The sequence below is a fragment of the Mastigoproctus giganteus genome, chromosome 4 (genome assembly GCF_048544385.1).
Source record: "Mastigoproctus giganteus isolate SK-2022 chromosome 4, ASM4854438v1, whole genome shotgun sequence".
In the NCBI taxonomy this organism is placed as follows: domain Eukaryota; kingdom Metazoa; phylum Arthropoda; class Arachnida; order Uropygi; family Thelyphonidae; genus Mastigoproctus; species Mastigoproctus giganteus.
The window spans coordinates 163,053,864-163,075,878 of record NC_143578.1 but is presented as its reverse complement, the minus strand read 5'-3'; the positions used below and the strand labels follow the sequence as shown (position 1 = coordinate 163,075,878).

The following is a 22,015-nucleotide window of genomic DNA, read 5'->3' as shown; positions in this document are numbered from 1 at the left end:
CACAATTCTCGCCTTATGTTAGCTATCTTCTGGAGAGTTTAAAATTCTCTTAGGAAATAGTTCAGCCTGGAAATTTGATGTTTGATTGATCGTGGAGGTACTGCTATAGCGTAGTTGGGCAACCTTTTGTGTTTTGAGACTTTATCGTGAGGGAATTAAAGTATAAAACTGACCTTCTGAAATGTTTTTCAGTCGGGTTACGTTGTACTTTAGGTTGCTGTGGGGATGCTTGAAACGACTGCGGAATAAATATTTAGTCTTCTCGATACGTGGTCTGTGTTTTCTGATATTTACTTTTTTTGTTAGTTTTTCTGGTTTAGCAGGAACTGAAGTTCAGAAATAATTCACGTATGCAAGAACGGTTTTCTGTGGGAACTGCAGAAGAGAAGTGAGCGGAAGATTTCACTAAGTACATTGGAGTTTAGAGGAAATTCCATACATGGTTTTCTTTACCAGCCTGTTTCTTTCCCTTCTCTCATGCAAGAGGAGCAGTCAATAAGTATTTATTCCCATCCGAAATATTTGAGTTAGGGATGTGAAACTTGAACGACAATTTCATCCTTATCTATGTTGTTGCCTTCTAGAGCTACACAATTTTCCATTTTCCTCTCTGTGGACAAGCTCTTCCTCTTGAATACAACTGTGTAATGTCTTCTTTCTTTTAAGGAAGCGGAATGTTTCAAGGTTGGGAGAATAAGAGGAATGGTGCAGATTGCAAAGTCCATTATGAGCATGATTACTGTCGGCTACGAGACCTTTGGATAACTCCCGAAGTCTCTTCAACTTGATAGCTCCTCCCGTTAAATTTCTCAGCACGTTTTGGAACTATACCCCACTGATGCTGTTGCCTCTTGGAACGTAATCTGCAAGGATGAATCTCTAGATCCCAGAAGACTGAGAACATGGCCTTATTGGCAGACAATTGAACCTTGACTCTTTTGAGGGTTGGTGAAGATGGATGTTTCCATTGCTTTCTCATCTGTTGTGCTTCTTGATCATAGTGATATACCCAGCATTCGTTCATGGTCAAAATTCGATAAAAAAATCATCATATAGAATCAATCAAAATTGACACTATATACTGACACCTCATGGCCTTAGTTGCTTTGACGCTTAGCACGCACTCACTGAATCTTGCATGCTAGATGTAGCTAAAAAAGAAACGAGAAATAATTTTTAAATCAATTATTTTAAATACAACAATTTCAATGTTTATTCCCCTCAAAGTGCTCTCCAGCCGCCCCTATGCAGCGCCTCATTCGCAATTTCCAGTAACTAAAACAGCAGATGAAGTCCTCAGAATATCTTCCACCTTCAATTTCTGCGTTGTGTAGAGTGTGTTTAGTGTCAAACGGCACCAAGGGTGTTCCCCCCATCTCTGCGTAGTATACATTGTGCATGTGAAACAGACCACTGTCAGTCCCAGAGGTTTAAAAGTGTATGGATTTTGTACACATGTGTGTAGTGTTGTGTACCGTTGTTTCTCTGGTCATTTAGCCGCTGGGCCCCTAATGGGACCCAACGTTGACCACACTCTGCCTCTTGGAAGCAGACCAGTATTATAGTTATTTACTCTGGCAGGTCCTGCCCTAATTTCTTGAGATTTCAGTGGCAAGGACCTAAAAAGAACCCGCTATAAATGGGGGTCAACCAAAAGGAGTGCTAGTTATGCGATTTGATGTCGATTTAAGTCGTTAAATCGTTTTCCTTTGAGGTGGATTTTAATTTTCAGGAAGAGAAAAAAGTTGTACTGCGCCATATCTGATTAATAAGGCGGATGGTTCAGTGTTATTATCCTGTTTTTCGTCAAAAACTCTTAGTGCGAACCATTCAGGCGCACACCTTACGTTGTTACTGTTCCTTTGTCAATATGCAACTGTTCTGCGATTAAATGAATGCTCATCTGATGGTCTTGGTGCCCGACTCTCGAATTCTTTTTAACATTCTCGTTTTCTGAATACGTAATTCAGAATGAATTACCTGTTCTAAAAAAGTGAAATAGACTACATTCCTGCAGGACACATTAGACAGGAGAAAAGAAATAAAAGATGATGTTGGGAGTAAACATCATCCAAGACTACACGAAATAACTTTGGAATTACGTCAGCAAGAAAGGTCCAAGCCATTATGGTTTCCAGAAAACAAGATTAAGCTTTGGAAGACAAAATATTCTTCCTGGAGAAATGAGGTTCATTTAATTTTTATTTGTAGTCAGACCCGCGGAGAAGAATACTGTGACCTTTTCAACCATGGTGTTGCTACAACATTTTTTATTTATTTTTTAAAACATTCCTAATCTTATTCACCTCGTTCCAACGTGATGTTAAAACAATCGCTTAGTAACTCCATCTCTTCGTTGTGCACGTTCGGCGAAAGGTCAAAACACCCGCGTTTAAAGGTCAAACGCTTGGCAGTATCTCTTTTCTAATGAGAGACAAAAGATAATAGAAATCATGGCAAGAAAAAAAAACAGGAACTGCTAATTGATGACATAAACTTGCCACAATCGTACGAAACAGGAAATGCGAAGTTTAAGTTTTGAAATTTCTCACTAGGTGGCTTTTGTACCTTAAAGAAGAACACTTCAAAGTGCCAAACTTTACCTAGAATGACGCGTAGGAAATGATGCAGAATAAGTCCATGTATCAGCGTGGTATCTCCAGTCAATAAAAGGAGGCTTGGAAGCTCGCCTGTAGGAAAACAAAACGCGAACGTCAGGAAGGTTGATAAGTCGTCAATCTTTCTCTCCAGTTCACTTTCTTTTTCTTCCGCTTGTTCCTCTACTCAGCTCGAATAGTGTGCCTCGATATGACAATACGGGATGCACTGTACTTAATACTGAACTCGCAGGAGCGCAGGAATGAAAGTTAGGAGCGTGTTAGGATACGATGTATATAGTAATTCTCGAGTATTGGATAATCCTTTCGTAGACTGGCTGAAACCAGTGAAGGGGTGGCTGGATGCCAATAAATGTCGCGTATGGTCGATCTGACAGGAAATAACGACCGTAGAAGTTTTAGAACATCATGGAGAATTACGCTACTAAAACGCCTTCTGTGGAAACATCTAAATGCATTAGGAGGATAAATGTTGAAGGATGCCATTTCTCTGAAGCTGCGGATGGACCAGAATTTGATTCTTATTCATCTAAATGAAATATTTTGTAGGAATTGTGTTCTTAAATATTAGTATATCATTAAAATCACGACAACATAATGTCATATATAAAATTCTGCTTGAATTGTATTTCTTAGGCAAAAAATTGACGCGTGCACGATCTTTATTTTGTTATTTCTGTTTATTTGCGCATTGTATTCAAAACTTGTATTACTTTGAATGTTCGAGAATTACCCGTGAAGTCCCATCTACACAATTTTCAGCCTATGTTTAGTTGGTCACTTCGCAGCTTTTAAGACCCTCTGCCCACCAATGAGGATGAACCATGCATTGCGAAACGTGACAGTTCGACAATCGGTTGTCGAGTGACCTGATAGTGCACACAGTTTTCGATTTTCAGTGAGATTTAAAAGCCGTTTTATTGAAAAATGAACTTTAATTTTGTAGTGAAAATAAACAGTTTTTGTCATCCGATGGCAGGTTGATCAGTGCGAAATTAAGTTGGCCATAGAGCTTTAAAATCGCTATCCTTCACAAGATCCCATGGTACCCTTTATGAGAATGTCTTACTGGAATAAAATGGCAAATTAGAAATATATTACTGTTGGGCAAAGAAAGTTCCCAGAGAGTTTTGCTGCGACTTTCCATTTATCGATTATTAGCCAATTGTAAAAATAGATGATACTCAAGATTATTTTATCTTCAAGAGACTATTTGATACCTTACACAAGTGGAAAATATTTAACTGAACAAAAATGTGGAATTTGAACAGAGGGGAGTGTAGCAGTAAATTAAGCTGAGTCTTCTTTCATTTTTTCATTTAAATCGACTTTAGTTCAAATTCAGACTTTTTGCATATTATTTATTAATGCAAAACGAAGGCTGAACCATTTTTTATTTAAAAAAATGCTACAAAAGCAAATTTTCTCAAATAAGTAGCTAAAAATAAGTTCCAAATAAAGTAGCTAAAAATAAACATTCTTAGAATTTAAACTAGAAGCTAGTGGCACGCTAATTATTTGAATCCCCGTGGAATTTATGGCAAACTAGAATGCGTAATTATGCGCCTACCTTCTTTTTGTTTTAAAATTGATGACCCTATTCGAAATGCAATGTCTTCTTAGCAATATTTTTTTCGTGTTCCTTACTTTAATCCTTTCTAATGAAAATGTAACCGAGTAGTCTTAGCGGTGAGCTGCTTAATTAAGAAACATTGCTGTTTATTAAGACTGAAAATAAAGCACTACGGTTGACTCTATCTTACGGGCACTCCAAGAAATCTAATGCCTAGATTGATGCCGGAGACTTGCTACTCTTCAAGAATTTGGACATTAGCGATTAGTCTGTTTTTAGATCAAATAAGGATCTCATTCGAACGTTGGTCAAGATTATTCACACAAATGATAACTGATTTGTTAACAATCTTTTCCATGGTGCTTTCAGTCTATTCTTAAGTTACATTGATGTATAATCTTATTTAAGCACTGAAGAAGAGGCAAAGTAGGCCCTGCAACGTCCCCTGCTGGTATTGCACTGTTCTCTCCAAACCATGTGGAAAAGACCAAGTATCAGTCTCATCAATGACGCGAGGAACTTATGGTCTCTTTTCATTCCTTGGCTGAGTTAGTCGGTCTCATGTGAGGATAGCAAGGTCCTCCCCCCGAAACCTGGACGAAAAACTCCAGTTTTTCGTCCAGGTTTCGGGGGACAAGAAAAAAGTAAATTTGTTCCCTGTAAATGTGATGTTTACGGATTACACGTCTGCTATCCGTAACGGTTACCTTTACAGGGGAACCTTTAAATCACCAATTAAATGGGCGATTTAAATGAGCACATCATATTATTCTTTTTATTGTATCTACATTAAAAATCATAATATTAAAATATTATTTAATGTATAAGAATTATGAGAATGTGCATGAGAACGTTTTAATCAGGACAGATGTTGCTGTTCCAGGCATGTTCTCCAATGCTTTTAACTCTTTTACCCCATCCTCTTATTAGATTAAAATAAAGTATAACACTGCAGCCATATATAGCAGTTCTAAATTTATTTGGTTCCTGCATATGAAACCACGAAATAGGAATTAAATTGAAGCAGTTATCGTACATTGGCACCTCATTACAAACATGTGGAAATGCAGCATTCTTTTTATGGAAAGCCTCTGAGACAGACCAATTCAATCACGTTGTGAAAAAGTCCATAAAAATCCTTCGTGTCATTGGCGGGAATCGAACTCGGGTCTTTTCCATCCATGCGGGGAAAAGACTGATTATATTCACTGTGGTACCCACGAGAATCCAAGAAACAGTGAAAATCACGATCGTCATTTTAATTACTTCAGTGAGGTGGGAGTGCACGGTTATCTACTTAAGTATCAGACTTCTGATTTCCATTTTTATGAAGTTTCCTCTACATTTGTAGAATCCTCATTAATAAAGAAGGTGACAATCTTCTGCAGTGTAGTGTTAAAATTAATGATCGTACATGACCGCTACCAGCTTGGATCTCCATGTTGTTATCATGCAGTGTTAGAAGAATTAAAAAATTTTCTGTACGCGCTTTGAAATTTTTGAATTTTTCCTCTGTGCTTTCAAAAAATCAGTTCTGGTGGCGTTTATAATTGCCTATCAGCTCTGTGGCATATTCTTCGGAGAAATCTTCCTTCTCTTAATCTCTGGATACTTTATTTCGGCACGTACTGTGCATTTATTTCCATAACTACTGGAAACAAAAGAGTGATACATTATTGAATAAAGAGGGGGGAATGGCGGGATAAATCCTTTAGGTAATGAGGGAATGTGGTAACTTTGATGCTGATAATTTTAATCACATAGCAGTTACTCTAGAATGACTTCGTTATTCTTAAGCCGGGCCGGCTGAAAGGAAATGTAAGTACTATAAATTACGGTTCTTTTTTTCTGAAACTTAAATCACAAATGAAATTCTGTTACAAGACTCTTTTTAAGAACGTTAAAGAAATGAATAAAACATAACGGGAAGAAATCGCTATGCTCTGCGAAACTGGTAGCGCTCTTCGTTAAAGTTTAAGAAAGAATACCAGAAGTTTTTTTTTTAATCTTTGCATAAGAAAGAGGGGTGTTCCGAAAAAAGAAATGCGTTTCGGTAACGCTTAAAATCTATCTTGTATATTCAGTCGTTTCTTGCTTTGCCAAGTCCTAGTGCATTAAATAGAGTTCCAGTGTATGAAGCAGAGGTATTGAGCTTGACGTTTTTTCCTAGTTTTTTTTATTCCATATTTTATTCTCTTGACCTTTTTGAATGTCAAAGTATCTTTGGGTATGAATGTACAGTTTTTTACCAAAAATATTCTGACACGTCCTCTCCTAATATAGTCTAAACGAGATATATATGGAAAGCAGGCATAGGTTTAAAACTGTGCAGGCAATAGATGAAATAAAATGAACAGGTAGAATGAATCGCGGCAACGAGCTTAGTCGGATGTCGGATGCCATATTAGCAATGGCTAATATGGCATCCGACATCATCCCACAGTGAAGTTTGTATGAGGGAGGGGAGTCATGGTGTGGGCTGATTATCGAGGTTCGAACTGAAGCCATTGGTTTAAAGGCCATAAAACAACGAATGCCGATAAGAACAACTGAGTGATGGACTGTTCCAGGTTCCACACAAGAATTCTATCTATGAACTAGCGGCTGCACTGAAGGAGGAATGGACACAAATTCTTATTGCATGCTATAAGGAACTGGTCGAAAATGTTCTATGACAATTTTATTCAAGAACAAAGCCCTCTCGTGGCTGAATGCGCTTAATAATTTCTATGAAAATTGATAGTTCTGTTCGAGATGAAACAAGGCTGGAACAGGCTGAAGCAGGCTATTTGGGGCTGTTTTCTGTTTTAAATGTGAAGCAGATGCAAGAGGAGAACGTGACGACTGTTGAATGTCAGCGGACGTGTTGCTGGAATACAGATTAAAATGGGCTTTGGGAATTCATAAGGACTAGCCTGAGCTAATATTTCGTAATGAGAGAGGCAGAGATGCCTTGATGGACAACATAAATTTTAAGTTTGATATTTTAAAATGGAATTGCATTGTTTCAGATATATGAAAATCATATTTGAAACCGCATAACGGACAGCATATGAAACTACAAAGGTGTTTAAATGAAAACTATGGGTGAAGAGGCCAACACTTCGATTGACTCCATAAGTAAGCCGCAAGAGTTCTCAACTTTTCCGTTTTATTCGTTCTCTTGTAGATGATTAAAATGATAGTGTATGATCAAGGCATATATTATCCTTTTTTACTTCAGCTTCAACAGTAGCAAATCTCCTCTGAATAAAACGTTCTCTAAGGGAAATTACTGAAGTAAAATAGTGTACTCCAAGAGTACCGTTATATTGCTAATTCATGTGCTGTTCTGAATATTTGGGCTAAAATTGAGTTATCACCAGAAGTTATTGGACCAACTGTTTACTTTACTGTGCTTGTGTTTCATGCTACCTTTTGTTCGAGTAGTTATGCCTATTAGTTGTTGATGTTTCACCTTTTCTTGTTCGTGATATTGGTGATATCTGAATTTCTTTCCGAATTCACGCATACAAAAGCATCTAACATGTCTCTTGAATAACAATTATCTCGACAATTGCATGCTAAGAAAGGCAGCAAAATAAGAATGTTGGTTCTATATGCTTGATTCATATATAAGATAAACTCTTCATGTTTTGCTGTACTGCAATCGTCACACCAGAAAACAGGTTTATTTTGATTAATCTGGTCACTGACCACCATTCAGAGGCGAAGTTAACAAGGACCGAGGAAGAACCTGAGCTGCTGAAATTCCAGATCCTAGCAACGCACTACATGCGCCTGCTTTGCTTTGAGAGAGGGACTTCAGAGTAGCCAAAAGACATTTTTCTGTTATTTGAGCAGTTATTATTGACATATCAACTAGCAATTTAAAAATTCAAGAGCATAAGAGAAGTTTTCTTATTGCACTAAGAAGTTTATATTTCACCATATTATTGCTTTCATCAGAATATTCGAACAAAACTTGTAAACGCTAGGTTAACTTGGAAAACCACACGTGGAGAGACTATTCATTCTTATTACTAGTGCAGAAGCGTTTGTTTCATACTAAGTAACAGAAATAAGACAAGGGACACATAGGTTTGAAGGTTCACCAGGTATACGAAACCATTAGGCATAGTTTAACTGAAACAGCAATAAGAATAAGGGGGCTAACAAAATAATCGGTAATATTCTCAAATACGAGACGTCTGTTATGTAGCTGAAGCCCTATTCACTTAGCCAGCGGTTGGGCTTAGGGAAGATGAGAAATTGGGCGTTATAAGCTATGATTATCCCAGTAATTCAAGCTCATTTTTAGAAAAACAGCTTAGTATTTGAAACTAAGAAATAAAAAAAAGTATCTGCTATTTAACTGTTTTTTTTTTTTTTTCAGCAACTCTTGGGTAATTCTGGAGGGAATTTGTTAATATTCAGCATGTACAAAATGAGTATCCCGAAACCAATATACAATTGCCCCTGTAAATGCTGCTTTATGGACAACAAAAGTGCATTTGGGAGAAAGTAACATTTGAGACCTGAAGGGTAATTTCAGTGAATTCGGCACAGTCTTTGCTACTTTTAATGACAATACAACCGCCACTAATTATAGTGAGAAATTCTAAAGGAGCTCTGTGCTCGGAACCGTATCGAGTTCCTATTAAGAAGAGGACCACTTGCTAGCGGCATCTGCTTCTCATTCCAGTGGCTGATTCATATGTTCTTGTTTATACTCCGGCACGACCATCAGGTCAGTGGAGTTTACAATAAATCAATCAGTACAAACGTTAATAATATTTAGCAGTCACGGGCTTGAACCCCGGTCCCCTCAAAGAGCGTGTGCTACTGCACTTGCGCTCCTGACCACTCGGCTACATCAAGACAGCAGATTGATTGAGAGAAGAGTCAGATAACCTTGAGGAGGAACAGGTAAGACCCAAAACGTACAGTTTCTAATTGCTACTCATCGATCCGGCCACTTCACCCATCATGCTGAAAAGGAGGGAGAACTAAATTACTGTAGAGAGACAGACGTGAACAAAAGGAGTCACTTTAAGAACAAAACTGTTTTGTGGAATAGTAGAACTATTAATTTTCTATTCATGGATGGCGAAGGCTTAGTTGTCATTAATTATTTAAGGGTTATCAAGGATTAAGTATTTTCTGAGGAAGTGAGAGGCGTGTGCTAGTTGGAAGGGAATTTCTTTAAGTAGGAAAATTTCAAGTGTGAAAAGTTCTGAAACTGTTTGCAGCTTGGGAATTAAGAATAAGGAGACACTGGCAATATAATAGTTCTTCTTAAAGAAAATCTGGATTCGGTACTCTACAAAAGAGAACGTGAGGCGATATAAGTGAAGGAAATCAGTATGTATAGATTCATTAAGGACTAAATATATTTTCAGACTTTGAGGTGTTCCAAGAAGAATGGATTTTACTAATAGTGTGGCTCACACCTTTATTTAAAAGAGTGAATTATATAGCTAGATAGAAATAACCTGAATTATAGAGAAACTTAATTTTTAAGGAAATAAATAATAAACTGATTTAGGTTGCACAGTTTTGAAGAGAAAATAATCATTTTGGTCTTAGCACAAAGAGTTGTTTGCTGATTGATTTGGAGAGACTAACGATGAGTTACAGACCGAGTTTCAAGTCAAACTTGATGAATCTACAGTTAATTTAATCAGTGGTTCTCACTTAATTACTAAGTTTTTATCTGACTGTCGACGTTGAAATTTGAGCATCTTTGTTGATGCAAATAGCTGTTAGATTTGCTAAAAGTTTTGTCTGTAAATTGCGTGTTCTAAATGTCGGTTTTTAACAATCGGAGCTGCCTGTGGAAGAGGAAATGTCTACATCTTTTATAGGCGGAGGTAGGGAATACTGGGTGATTATCCTTAGAAAAAGTTCCTCTAGTAATTGACAGGTTGGTACCTTAGATCTTTACGCTTCATCGCACGCGCCGTTACCAACTGAATCGCTGAAGTCTATATAGCGAGGAGGTGATGCTTTCCTTTTCAGCACATTGACTCTCGATGAGATGCGAGTGCTTTTTTCATTCTACCCACAGCTTGAAGAAAGGAGAAGTAGAATGACGGTTTCCATAGTTACTGGAAGGAATACTGCACTCAGTCAGGGTGCTTTTGAAAGTTCCATCGTGTTCTTCTCATGGTAGCACAGTGAACGGAACATGTTTGATGTGTTCCAAGACAATAGGCTCCCAGAGCTGCACCAAATACATGAATCACTGTGCTCCAGAGACAAAAGAAATTATTCTCTTCAATTACTCTAGATAGATTTATTGTTCTTCTGATTATTTTGTTCTGAGGCCGAGGAGAGTACTGCGGCAGCGCAGTTTGTCTTTGTGAACGCCTTTAGGACATCTCTAGGTTGGCTGAGCATGAGTGATTCAGTGCTGCAATTTCCAGCCTTCTTCATGATCAAGAGCACATCGACCTTATGGTGCTCTGAGTAGATTAAGAGTGGAAATTTTAGCTGTAATAAACTTCAACTTAGCTTTAATAGATGCATTCTGAAATGATTAAATTTTCCCGCATAAACTGATAATTCAACTGTTAAAAACAGAAAATGTCTCCTGTGCAGAGGACAATGCAAGTTCTGAGAGAGAGAGCGCAGATCAATTATCACTGGGAATTCGTTAATATCATCTCCCACCAGTTCTGTGCTCACTTCAATGAGCTCCAGTGAAGAACTCTTTTGTTATTCAGGTATACATATCTACGCTACATGTTCAGTCGAGCCATTGACTGCAAGTAGATAGTTCTTGATCTCTTCTTTTACTCCGAACAGGTGATAATGCAACATCAGGACTTTTCCGTGAATGAATATGCTTCTATAAGATATAGCTGATCAAGAGTTCCAACTGTTGATACCTTGATAGAGCTATATCAACACGCATCGTGTTTTATTGTGATACAGACTTTTACAATTTTAACTCTGGACTTTGTTTTCCCGTAAAATCCATAAAATTAACCCAAAAGTGTTAGTATCTGTATTTGTCAGAGCGCTGAACAGCTTCTCTCTTTTTGGAGAGACTGGATCGATTATTTGTTAGACCTTGTTCTAAATTTCCAATCTTTATTGGACGGATCCAAATGATTGTTTGGAAAAATCTATCTCTTCCGAATTGATCTGAGGTTTCACTGAAACAGTTTCTTCTATGGTTAAAGATGCTGATAATTTGGGATTATACGTATTTATACGTAATTCTAAGCAAAGATTAGTAGCTGTCGTTTTGTGAAAATATATTATTCATGACAGATTCTGAATGATTTTGAAAAGATAAATAAATGCAGTCCTTTAGTTTCTGAACACTTCCGGCCTTTACTCATAAATCTCTAAGACTTCATGGATATTGTTAACATCGATTTATTTCCGTTCTTATCAGCTTTAATTAAGCGGCCTAATGAACCTAATGGCTTAGCGGTGTGGATCCTAACAAGCGATATCGTCCTTCACAGCTTTTCTGCTGCCTAGCCAAGAAGGAAAGTAAACCATGCTAAGGCAGTATAATGAAATGGAGAGTGACTTAAGTAAACAAAGATGACAGAACAATAAGGAAGTTAATGGTCTATCTATGAGATGTTTTCCTTTGGTAGAACAGCGATGTTTAATAACAGAATTGAGGCTTTGAGGAATATTGACGAATATTGGAATAAGAGGATTAAACAACTGTTCGAATTTAAGTTCGGATATCCTCAGTTGTTTATTAAGCGCAAGGGTTTGATAAAAGGCAAATATTGAGCAAATTTTCGTTGATCTTGCTTTCCATTAAGCAAGATGAGACAAGAATTTTCTCCAGTAGATCTTATTGGTTCCTTCTTAGTAGTTCTCTTGTGTTTTCACTGCGTGACTTCAATTTGCACAAAATTACAGAAACATTAAATCATGTTCGTGATATTATTCTTCACATTTATATCATAAGCTTGCAATCTTCGTTTCGTCTATCTTTGTCAAGTTTAAGCTTGGAGACCATAAAATCCCCACGTTAACTGCAAAGACCAGAATAATTGTAATTTATTAGTAAGAACTAGTACCATTATTTATTAAATTGCCAATAAATATATAAGAAATGCTTATCACGTTCATAGGCCTAGTAGGAAGAAGGGATTTGGCGCCACGACATTCGATCCTATTGGAAGTTTTTAAACTTCTGCTGACTCGCGTAGATTGTCCTATTTCATTCATAAGTATATTTAACTGTTGCTTTCACTGTATATGACTTATTGTTTTTTGGAGTTCGACTACTTCGGTCACAGTGGGTTTCGTGGTCTTCAATTTGGGCCATTGGCGATCCACTGCAGGATGGACTTCTCAACATGTTTTCAGCAACTGCGGTCTTGTGCTTTCTGTGACCGTTGTACACCAGCAAATTTCACAATTTCATCGACCCACCTCGTATTTCGTCTTTTTCTTGGGCGTTTAGAGTCAAGCGGTATGCATTCTAAAATTCGTCTGGTCCATCTGTCGTAAGTTCTTCATATGTGACATGCCCATTTCCATAAGCGCTTTGTTCTTTCAAGGATGTCACAGATCTTGTTTAGTTGGCGAATCCATGCACATGTTTTTCGGTCTCTTTATGGTTATATTCAAAATTTGGCGTTCCATACTTTGTGTTGACCCTCAGTCTTTGTGAAGTTTTAGCATTCAATGTCCATGTTTCACAATAATGTTAGACAAGGGAGGTTACATTGATCAAAACATTTTCGTTTGAGACAGAGTGGCAAGTTTGTATTGAAGACTACATTGAGCTTTCCATCCCGATTTTATGCGCGGTTTAATTTCCATTACGATGCTTCCATCTGTTGAAATTTTTTGCAAGGTAAAGGAATGGTAAACATACCATTTCTTCTAGTTCTTGTTCACCGGCCGTGGTAATTTTGCTGAACATAACCTGTGTTTTCTCAATATTCACATTGAATGCTCCAGTTCTTCGATGTTTTGCTGCAATTCTTCTGGATCATTGACAAAGGGAATGATATCATCTGCAAATCGTAAGTGATTCAGGTGACCTCCATTTATCCCGAGTCCTTTGTTATCCCAATTTAGCTTGCAAAACTTTATTCTAAACTGGAAGAAAGTAGTTGTGGAGATTTTATTCTTGTCGGACGCCTTTTTCTATGTTGATCTGAACTTTATCATTGTTGATCCGTGTTGATGCAGTCGCCTTTTCATACATTGATTGGAAAATATTGATGTAAGCTCTGTCTAACCCTTAGTTGATTAGGGTCAGTGTTGAATCCAGAGCGTTTGTGCACCGGGGGGGGGGGATACATGTAGTATATTTATTATTATTTAATATTTACAACATATGTATATGTTACAAACAAATCTGTATATTTATATTTATGAAAGTTATAATAAGAGAATGAGAAAACAAAATAGGAAAAAAAGGAAATATGCATTATTTAACCTCTAAATACTAATAGTCAGTTCACAAAAACAACATTACTGACAATAATCAGAATATGAAAATCACCGATTAAAATTCGCAAAAAAAATTATACAAATTATAATCAAACATGCAAGTACTGTATTATAATCATCTTATTCTTCTTTGCTTTTTCTTTGCACGTGCATTAATAATTTATTAATTTTTCCGATAACTCAATCGAGCCCTCTAAGCTTATCTTCATGCAATCTTGCAATGCAGATGCATATATAATAAAAAAGTTTATAAAATGTATTGCTCATAGGCTGCGACCAAATAGTCTTGTTTGAGGTATACAAAGGAAGAATTAGCCACAAGTAGACCCTTGCTGTGAAAACCATAAAGTGAAACTGCCGAAAATTGAATTAGTGGCTGCAATAGACTCTCCTCTCTGCCCAGACATTTAGCCCTCCTCTGAAAGCCGCGGGACACTTTATAATTACAATAGCATCTATCAGGAATCAATTCAGGAGAACCTATTCGCTGTTTGCGACCTTGTTTGCGATATACAAACAAAGAATTAGTCGCAAGTAGACCGTTTGTGTGAAACACTATCAAGAGATGGTTCGTGTGAAAATAAAAGAAACCTGAAAACCATAAAAATGATTTTTTGTGTTGTGTTTATTTGACATAAATTTATTGAATTCATGTTTTATAAAATAAAATTACTATTTTTCACCGGGGTGTATTTTATTCCACCGAGGGTGAATCTCAACCTCGGTCACCCCCCCCCCCGGATTCAACACTGATTAGGGCGTTGATTATTGCATATTTTATGACCGACTCGAATACTTTATCATACAAGATGTAGGTTGTATTCATTCCCACTCTATAACTTGCTGCACTCTTTGGATGTGATCCATTGTACTGATATCGCTTCTGAAACCTGCTTGTTCTTTGGTTTGTGCCGCATCAAGTATTGTGCCTATTCTTGAAAGTACCTTGTAGACAATAGGCTTATTTGGGGGTACTATTTTAAATCTGCCTTGTAATCCTTTGTGGATGGCTTCTGAACTTTTCCATGCTACAGGTTCTTTGTTTTGTAGAAGGAAATTAGAAAATAGGTTGGCTAGAGCTTTACATACCGGCTGACCTCCATCTTCGACATTTCATTCATCTCCATCTTCAAAGTTGACTTTATCGGGTCCTACTGCTTTGGTAGTATCTTCTACCAAAATTTCTGGTACAGCTTCAGAATCTGGTGTTGGATCCAGTTGTCCTTTATCCTTCTAAAGATTTGAATAAAATTCTTCCACTTGCATTGTTTTGTTTTGCATTGTTTCCACTTAGTATTGTTTTTGAGTTTTTGTTGTTGTTGTGCCACCCTTTTGCTATAAAACAAACATTTGGCTATTGTGTGAAACCATTTTTTTGTTTTGCTTTCTTTAGCCCTTGATTTTCTCCCAGCGTTCTTCTGACATGATCAACGCTGAACTAATTTGCGATTTTCTTCTTTTATCCGCTTTCTTATGGTCTTGTACACTTCTACATATTTTACCTTGTTTCTTGCGTTTGCTTCATTTCTCGTTGCTTTTTTTATTATGGCAATTGTTTCTTTTGATATTCTGGTTGGTATTCTTGTTTTGCAGTAGGTGAAAGAGCGTAGGCGGTGTCTGGTGCCTACAATAGTCAATGACTTTGTAATTATCGTTTGAAATATTTGTCCCAGGAAGGTCTTGCAGAATACGAAAACGATTGGACAGTTCTAGTTCAAAGTTTTGACGATTTCAATAGTTGGTTAGTGTCCATCTTCACTTTAGTTGACTTGATCAATTACTTTAGTTCTTTTTTGCAAATAATTTTAATTTTGTTTTCTCTCTCTCTGTAACCGATGGTGGCTTCTACCATTAAAATAGTTCAATATTGAGCACTCACTGAATATGGTTTTATTGTTTATCAGTATGAATTCAATTTTACTGGCATTAAGGACTCTTCCACGCACATTTTCGTTGGGAGTTCATGATGAACAAATTTTGTTCCTCCGCAAATTCGATTAGTATTCGATTATCATCCCTTTTTCCAATTGAATATGACCTAACAGATCTTTCCGCATTTTGGATCTTACCAATTCTCTCATTAATCTGCCATTACAAATTTATAGTAGTAGTTGTTCCTGCTTGTAAAGGTGGAATACATCTTCATAAAATTCAACTTTATCATCACTATGGCTTCTTGTAGGAGTATAAGCTTGATTAATTTGATGAGAATGACGACTGTTCAGCTTAATAGCATAGCAAGAAATTCTTTCCGTAATCCTAACTGAATCTGTTAGTCTTTCGGTGATCAAGAACTCAGTTCCACCACGCCGTCCATTATTTGTTCCTTTGTAGTACAGCCAATATCCATCTTCTAGTTTTGACCAAATGTTCATATTTTCTTCGAATCTCACATAACCCGATGATGCCCCAATTGATGTTTTTCAGCTCTTGTAATAGTTCTTCTAGGCCTGAGTATGTAGTTAGACCGAATGTTAAGCGTTCCAATGTTAATTCCAAAGGTAAGCTTGATCGAGCACTGTGAGGTCTTAGCACCCTTTGCCATTGAGCTGGTCTTCTCGCAGACCTCCGGTGAAAGAAGCTGTTTATTTTGTTCTGAACCTATGTTGAGGGAATGGGCCATAATCTGCCACGCTGATCCATTGGGGGTTGGCAGATTTTGAATCATTTAGTCTGGTGTCTTTGCTTTGACCTGTCCATCATAGTGACCCTGCTAGGAATATACACTCCCAATAGCATAGTTCTCGGCTTCATTTACACGCGCAAGCGATCCCTCCGTAATAAGATGCATGTTCCCTCTGTAATTGATCCTTGGGAGTGGGTCTATTTGCATGTAATTCTTGTTGAGATTTCCAGAATCATTCATCGGGAAATAACCTACCACTTTATATAATCCAACTACATTTTCGATTGAAGAGGTCGTTGAGAATTAGTCTAGTCTACGAAGGGATTCGAACCGAGGCATCTCTGAACGACTGATAGAGAAACCTAATGGAGAATGTATTGTTTGCTTACTCCTTTTGTGTACGGTTTATTGGGGTGTGAAAATTAGTTTACCCTGAAGGGATGGGTGTAATGTCGGTTGACTACACCCTTAGGAATTGTTATACGGTGGTCAAGAAATATTATTCAAACGTTGTTGATTTTCCTCTATCAATTAGAATGTGCGAGTTGGGAATAGGGAAGCTGCACAGAAAATATAAATCTCTCACGGTTATTAACTGTAACGTTTCACATCTCGCGAGTATAGTGAAAATGAGGAACGGATTTACGAATTTTGATGAATCTTAAAGTTTTTTGAGTAACATTGTGGTATTACAAGCATAAATACTAAAATAAAGATTACAAGCGTAAATGTTGCTGGTACCAATGACCTATGAGTGATACTCCTACACCGCACAAGGGAATTTACCAGATCCTGTCCGACATTAAACAAGTCCTAGGGGCGTTGACTACAACGATAAATTGCTTGTGTTGGGTAAATGATTTATTACATTGTGAATTGGTGTGCCTGCGGAATTTCATTTGAAGAAAGCAATTAAGTCTGATGGAACAGGTTGAATAATGAAGGTGGTAGCAGCCTCTTCAGTTGAGTTTAGAACTAGATATGGTAAAATGCTATCGCGTGGTCTCCTTGGTAACATTTTTAATTCACGTAATAGTACAACTAAACTGGAGCACGTTGTCTTGTTATCTGTGTGCGTAATGGATTTGCACTATCACACTGTATACTTCCAAAAGATGGCGCAGCTTACCATAGAACGTCTTCCACTGAGAATCGGTATGAATCCAATTATAGGAGTAACTGAACAAGAAGAACTTCTGATATACTTTTACTGACTATGTAATGGTTTATTATGGAAGCATTCTTATTTCATTAAATTTTCATGAAATACTCATGAAAATTTAGATATGAATATGGTATAATAATGAATGTTACCTAAAACCCTGTCGAGCGTGCATATGTTGACAGCGATGTGATTTTTCTCACGTTTTCAGTGTACCTCATCCATGTAATGTGGGGTACGTGATTAGGCAGGTTTATGCTCTAGATTAGCATCTCAGACGATCATAAACCAGCGACTATAACAAATGTCTATGGTCGCTGGTTTATGGTCGTTCTTTTGTTGTGTGGCTTTATATTTTAGTCTGTTTAGAGATACAACGGTTATATTTTTTGCCTTGAAGGAAAAATATGGAGCGATTAATTGCAAATGACTGTGCATATTGTTTCTTTTCATTTTTCAGGAGAGGGTGGGCTGGAATTCTCTTCCTTGAAACGCTTAGTTGCGTGGAAAAAGTTGCATAGACTTTATACACTCCACATTTATGATTCTTGAAGATTCTTGAAAAGTGGACTCCCACCGATGTTGGCAGCCTGGATTTGTAAAAAATTAAGGAGTTTCCTTTTGCTTTCATTTCAACTGAAAATATTTTCCTTTTATGGATTTGTGTTTCTTATGGCATAGCGATCATTTCTCACACCCATTTCTCAGAACGAATGTTTTGGGGTTTCAGATCGGTTGTATTATCTCTGATCACAGAACCATGCTCCGTTTATTGGAAACGCGGATTAAAAGGCAAAAATAAAAACATGTATACTTCAGAGTGAAGATGCCTCGTATCAAATACTTATTTCAATTATGCCTCGTGATAATTTGAAGGTTGTGATTGAACTCAAACAATCGCAAAGATGTTTCTAACCATTCCTCATGATAGAGATTAAAAATAATCAACCATCCTACGTATCAAAACAGCAAATATGACCTAGATGACCTTTTTCTTGAAAAGATCAACATATCGTTTTAATTTACATAATATTTCTAACTTTTAAGCTAATTATCAGTAGCCCAGTTCCACTTGTGGTATGAAATATTGTAATCGTAGATGGGTCTGCCGTAATGTGGTCAGAATAGAGAACCGGTCATGCTATGGACCAGAACAACGAACATCCACAATTCGGATAAACTAGCCTTCAAGAGATATTCCAGTTATCAAACCGATGAATCTTCTGAATGCTAGTGGACAGCTGACTGCATTATTTCAGTTATTTAAAAATTAGAAACGCTTTCCCCTTCATAATTCCATAAAGTAGCTATTTAGATCACTGCGCAGAATAAGAGCCACTTGAATGAAATGTCTTTAATAGAATTCACTTACCTGTTGGTCGTGGTATAGGAAGGCTTGCTCTTGTGACATAACTTAAGACATCATAACGGACTGGCAGTGTTGGCATTGTTGAGGATGTCATGATGGTGTCGTTACCGATCCACTGAGAAGACATTATGCCGTAGTTGGATACTAGAGAATACAATTTTGCTTCCACATTTTTTCTGTAAAGATCCCATGAAGGTCTCGGAGCGGTAATGGTCAATGTGTTTCTCATGGACTTGAACGCTTCCGTACACTGTTCTTTGTTGGAATTCGTGTTGATCGCTTTTCCATCTCGCCACTTAGAGAGATTTCTTGGATCCGATCAAATTATAGACGTTAATCCTTGGGAGTATCAATAAATACGCTTAACGGTTTGTGTGCCGTTCATTCCACATAAGAAAATTCAAAATTTGGCACAGCCACGACAGAATCGCGGATTAGATATATATTGGCTCGCGCAAAAAGTTCTTCTCTTAATATCAAGAACGAACTCCTTTCATTGGACAACGTTTTTCGTGATTAGAAATAATTGCAGTGCCTCCATCTGGTGGCAATAGAAGAAGCCTATGCACAAGTATTACCCACAAGGATGAAGCACTCGGTGAACAGATAAGGGACTCTTAAAGTCGCGAGCATCGTACAGAGGCGAAGCCCTCCTTCTCTTCCTTCTGGCGAGCCGAAATGCTCCTCTCTCTTCATCGTTACGCTACCTGCTTCTGTCAGGTAGAAACCTGGCCTTGTTCCCGCCACCTGTCCACGTTCAGTCGTGTCGTGCTGCGCTTTATCTTCTCCCGTGCACCCGTTCGAGTCGGCTACCAATTGCGATGTTCAATGCAACTGCGTCGACACAGCTTCTTCCGTCGGTGTAGTGTTCATCAGACTGTCTGCTCCGGTGCGGTTATCTTGGGAGTGACGTGCACGAGATAGCTTCGTCACGCACCGCCAGGCCTGCGGGGAAGAAAGAAAATAATTCTAGAAAAAAAAACCAAAGTCCAGGTGGTTTGTTGCTAAAAGTAGAAGTTGCACTGAATTTTGATTTTTTCGCTTCTGGATATGTGATGCAATCAGAAGATATGAATTTAAGTAAATTATACAAACGTTGCGGTAAAAACCGAAAAATCAGCACCTGAAGAGTCTCATACCCTAAGAAAGACTTATAAAACTGATGTCCTTAGTATTTTAGTTTCAAGACACATTTAGATACAAAATATATTAAAATTCAATTTAAAGTTATAACAATGGAGTCAATCTCATTTTAGTTTGCTAAAACAGGTTAGAGGATTTATATTAATCTAGAAGTGACGCATAATATCTCTTATGCGTCACTTCCTCAATACCTTAATCTTTCTGAAAAGTGAAAGATGTTTACTCCCCCTCCCAATAGCATCCCAGATGTTATTTGGGGAGGGGGAGTCTAGATTTCGACCTGGAAAGAAAAGAATGGCTTTGCAGTTTATGCAAATAGATTTTATTTAGATTGACTGAAATGATGATGATGATGATGAGATGGTCCTTGCCAGCATCTTGATAACAGGAATCTCTATTCAAATTCCATCGACTCCAGCTTATTTATTAGTTCAGGGATGCTACGAAAAGCTCAGTTGCAATATTAAGTATTCACCAGGGGCGCGTATTCTCCATATATCAGCCACTCGAGTCTTGTGGAAGAACTTGCTAAGATGTCCTGTTTGATGTAACAAACAGTACATCCTAGGTAGGCAGATATGTTTGATTTGGTGGTAAAATCGAAATATGGCGTTAAAAGGTGCACTTATTATTATTATTATTATTATTATTATTATTATTATTATTATTAGCCATGTAGTGCAAGGAAGCCTGAGGCTTATGCTGCACCAACTAAAAAAATTTTACCCTGAGAGAGAGAGAAAGACAGAGAGAGTCGGAAGTAGAAGGGAATCACCAAGAAAGAGAAGATGGAAGAGAGTAACTTAAGAAGTTGTTAGTGTGGGAGATATCTTTTAGACGCTCTGAAATGAAAGGCCTCATGATTTGGTTCTGTTTCATAGTTAATTTTCCCAGCAACCTATTCCTTTTCAGAAAGATTTAACGTTTCTAATCTCCTGAAAGAAGACCAACATGATATAACCACTTTCGTACAGGATGGGACAGATATTGCGATTTCTCTCAAAGCCTTTCCATCCTACTTATCTGAGTTCAGTCCATACAGGTTTTGGTGTTGGAAGATTCGAGGGGTTAATCTGTCGGAAAAGCATTGAAACTGGCTGAATTGAAAGATTGTACAATAAGGTATGTTGGCAAAAGCGCACGGAACATACGAGAAGACCCAATTCAAAAGTCCATCTCCATTTATGTACATGAATGGAGAAGCTAATTTAAATATTTACATGGTTTATGTACATAAATCGAGAATAATTAAAACACATTTTGTTTGAAATAGATTTCCATTTATTGGGCTCTGATTTGGTGGTCCAATGATTGTCCACTGTAAGTGAATAGATTCACCCTGGCATCGCTCTTCTCAAATAACTGTTTTCTTCTCATCCATTTGCGTATGGCTTGGTTATCATCTATTAAAGTATTAGAATAATTATATTTTAATGATGGCGTTTTCTGATATTAAATAAAGTATCCTACTCTATTTAATATCAGACCTATATGTTTGTATTTCGACGCTCCTCTTCCATCCAAGTTATCAATCTCAATGTTTTTCCAAAATAGTTGCCTCTCGATTCTTCATTTGCTCTCATTATCTTCTCATGAATGTTTATATCCATATCTTTGTTTTACACCTGAAGCTCTTGTTTTATCTGTGAAGCCAAGACCACTTTTTCTTGTGAAAGAATATACAGTTTATTTATAGCTGACACCTTTATTTTTGGGAAAAAAAGTGAGCCAAGTAAGTCATGGATTAATTATATTAAAGTACAAACATGGACGCTGTGTCAACGACTTTCTCCTTTTCGCTCATTTTCCTTAGGGATTATCGAAAGAAGGGCCAGAATAAGCCACGTGCAAGAACTAGAGATGAAAAAAAAAAATCAAGTTTTATGAAGCCATCGCTGGTGTGAGTGATGCTCCGGTTCGTGCTGGATATGCTTAATTTTACAGAACAACATTTAAATGATCTACTTTTCAAGCAGCAGACGTATGCTGAGAGTATGGTTAAGCAATTTCCAATAAAGTTGAACAATTTCAGATTTTAATATTGTCGAATGTCTTCTTGATCCTCAAATTTCAGCAAAGATCTTTCAGCGAGGAGAAC

General features: G+C 37.3%; 1 protein-coding gene across 1 annotated transcript in view; it reads right to left on the bottom strand.

Moving 5' to 3' along the window:
- The window catches only part of LOC150087151 (uncharacterized), a 122,469-nt gene that overhangs the window by 8,894 nt on the left and 91,560 nt on the right, over nucleotides 1-22,015 (bottom strand). Inside the window, exon 2 of the mRNA XM_090371856.1 lies at nucleotides 18,778-19,719. Coding sequence (XP_090227982.1) covers nucleotides 18,778-19,003 — 226 coding nt within the window. The 5' untranslated portion in view covers nucleotides 19,004-19,719. The remainder of the gene's footprint in view (nucleotides 1-18,777; nucleotides 19,720-22,015) is intronic.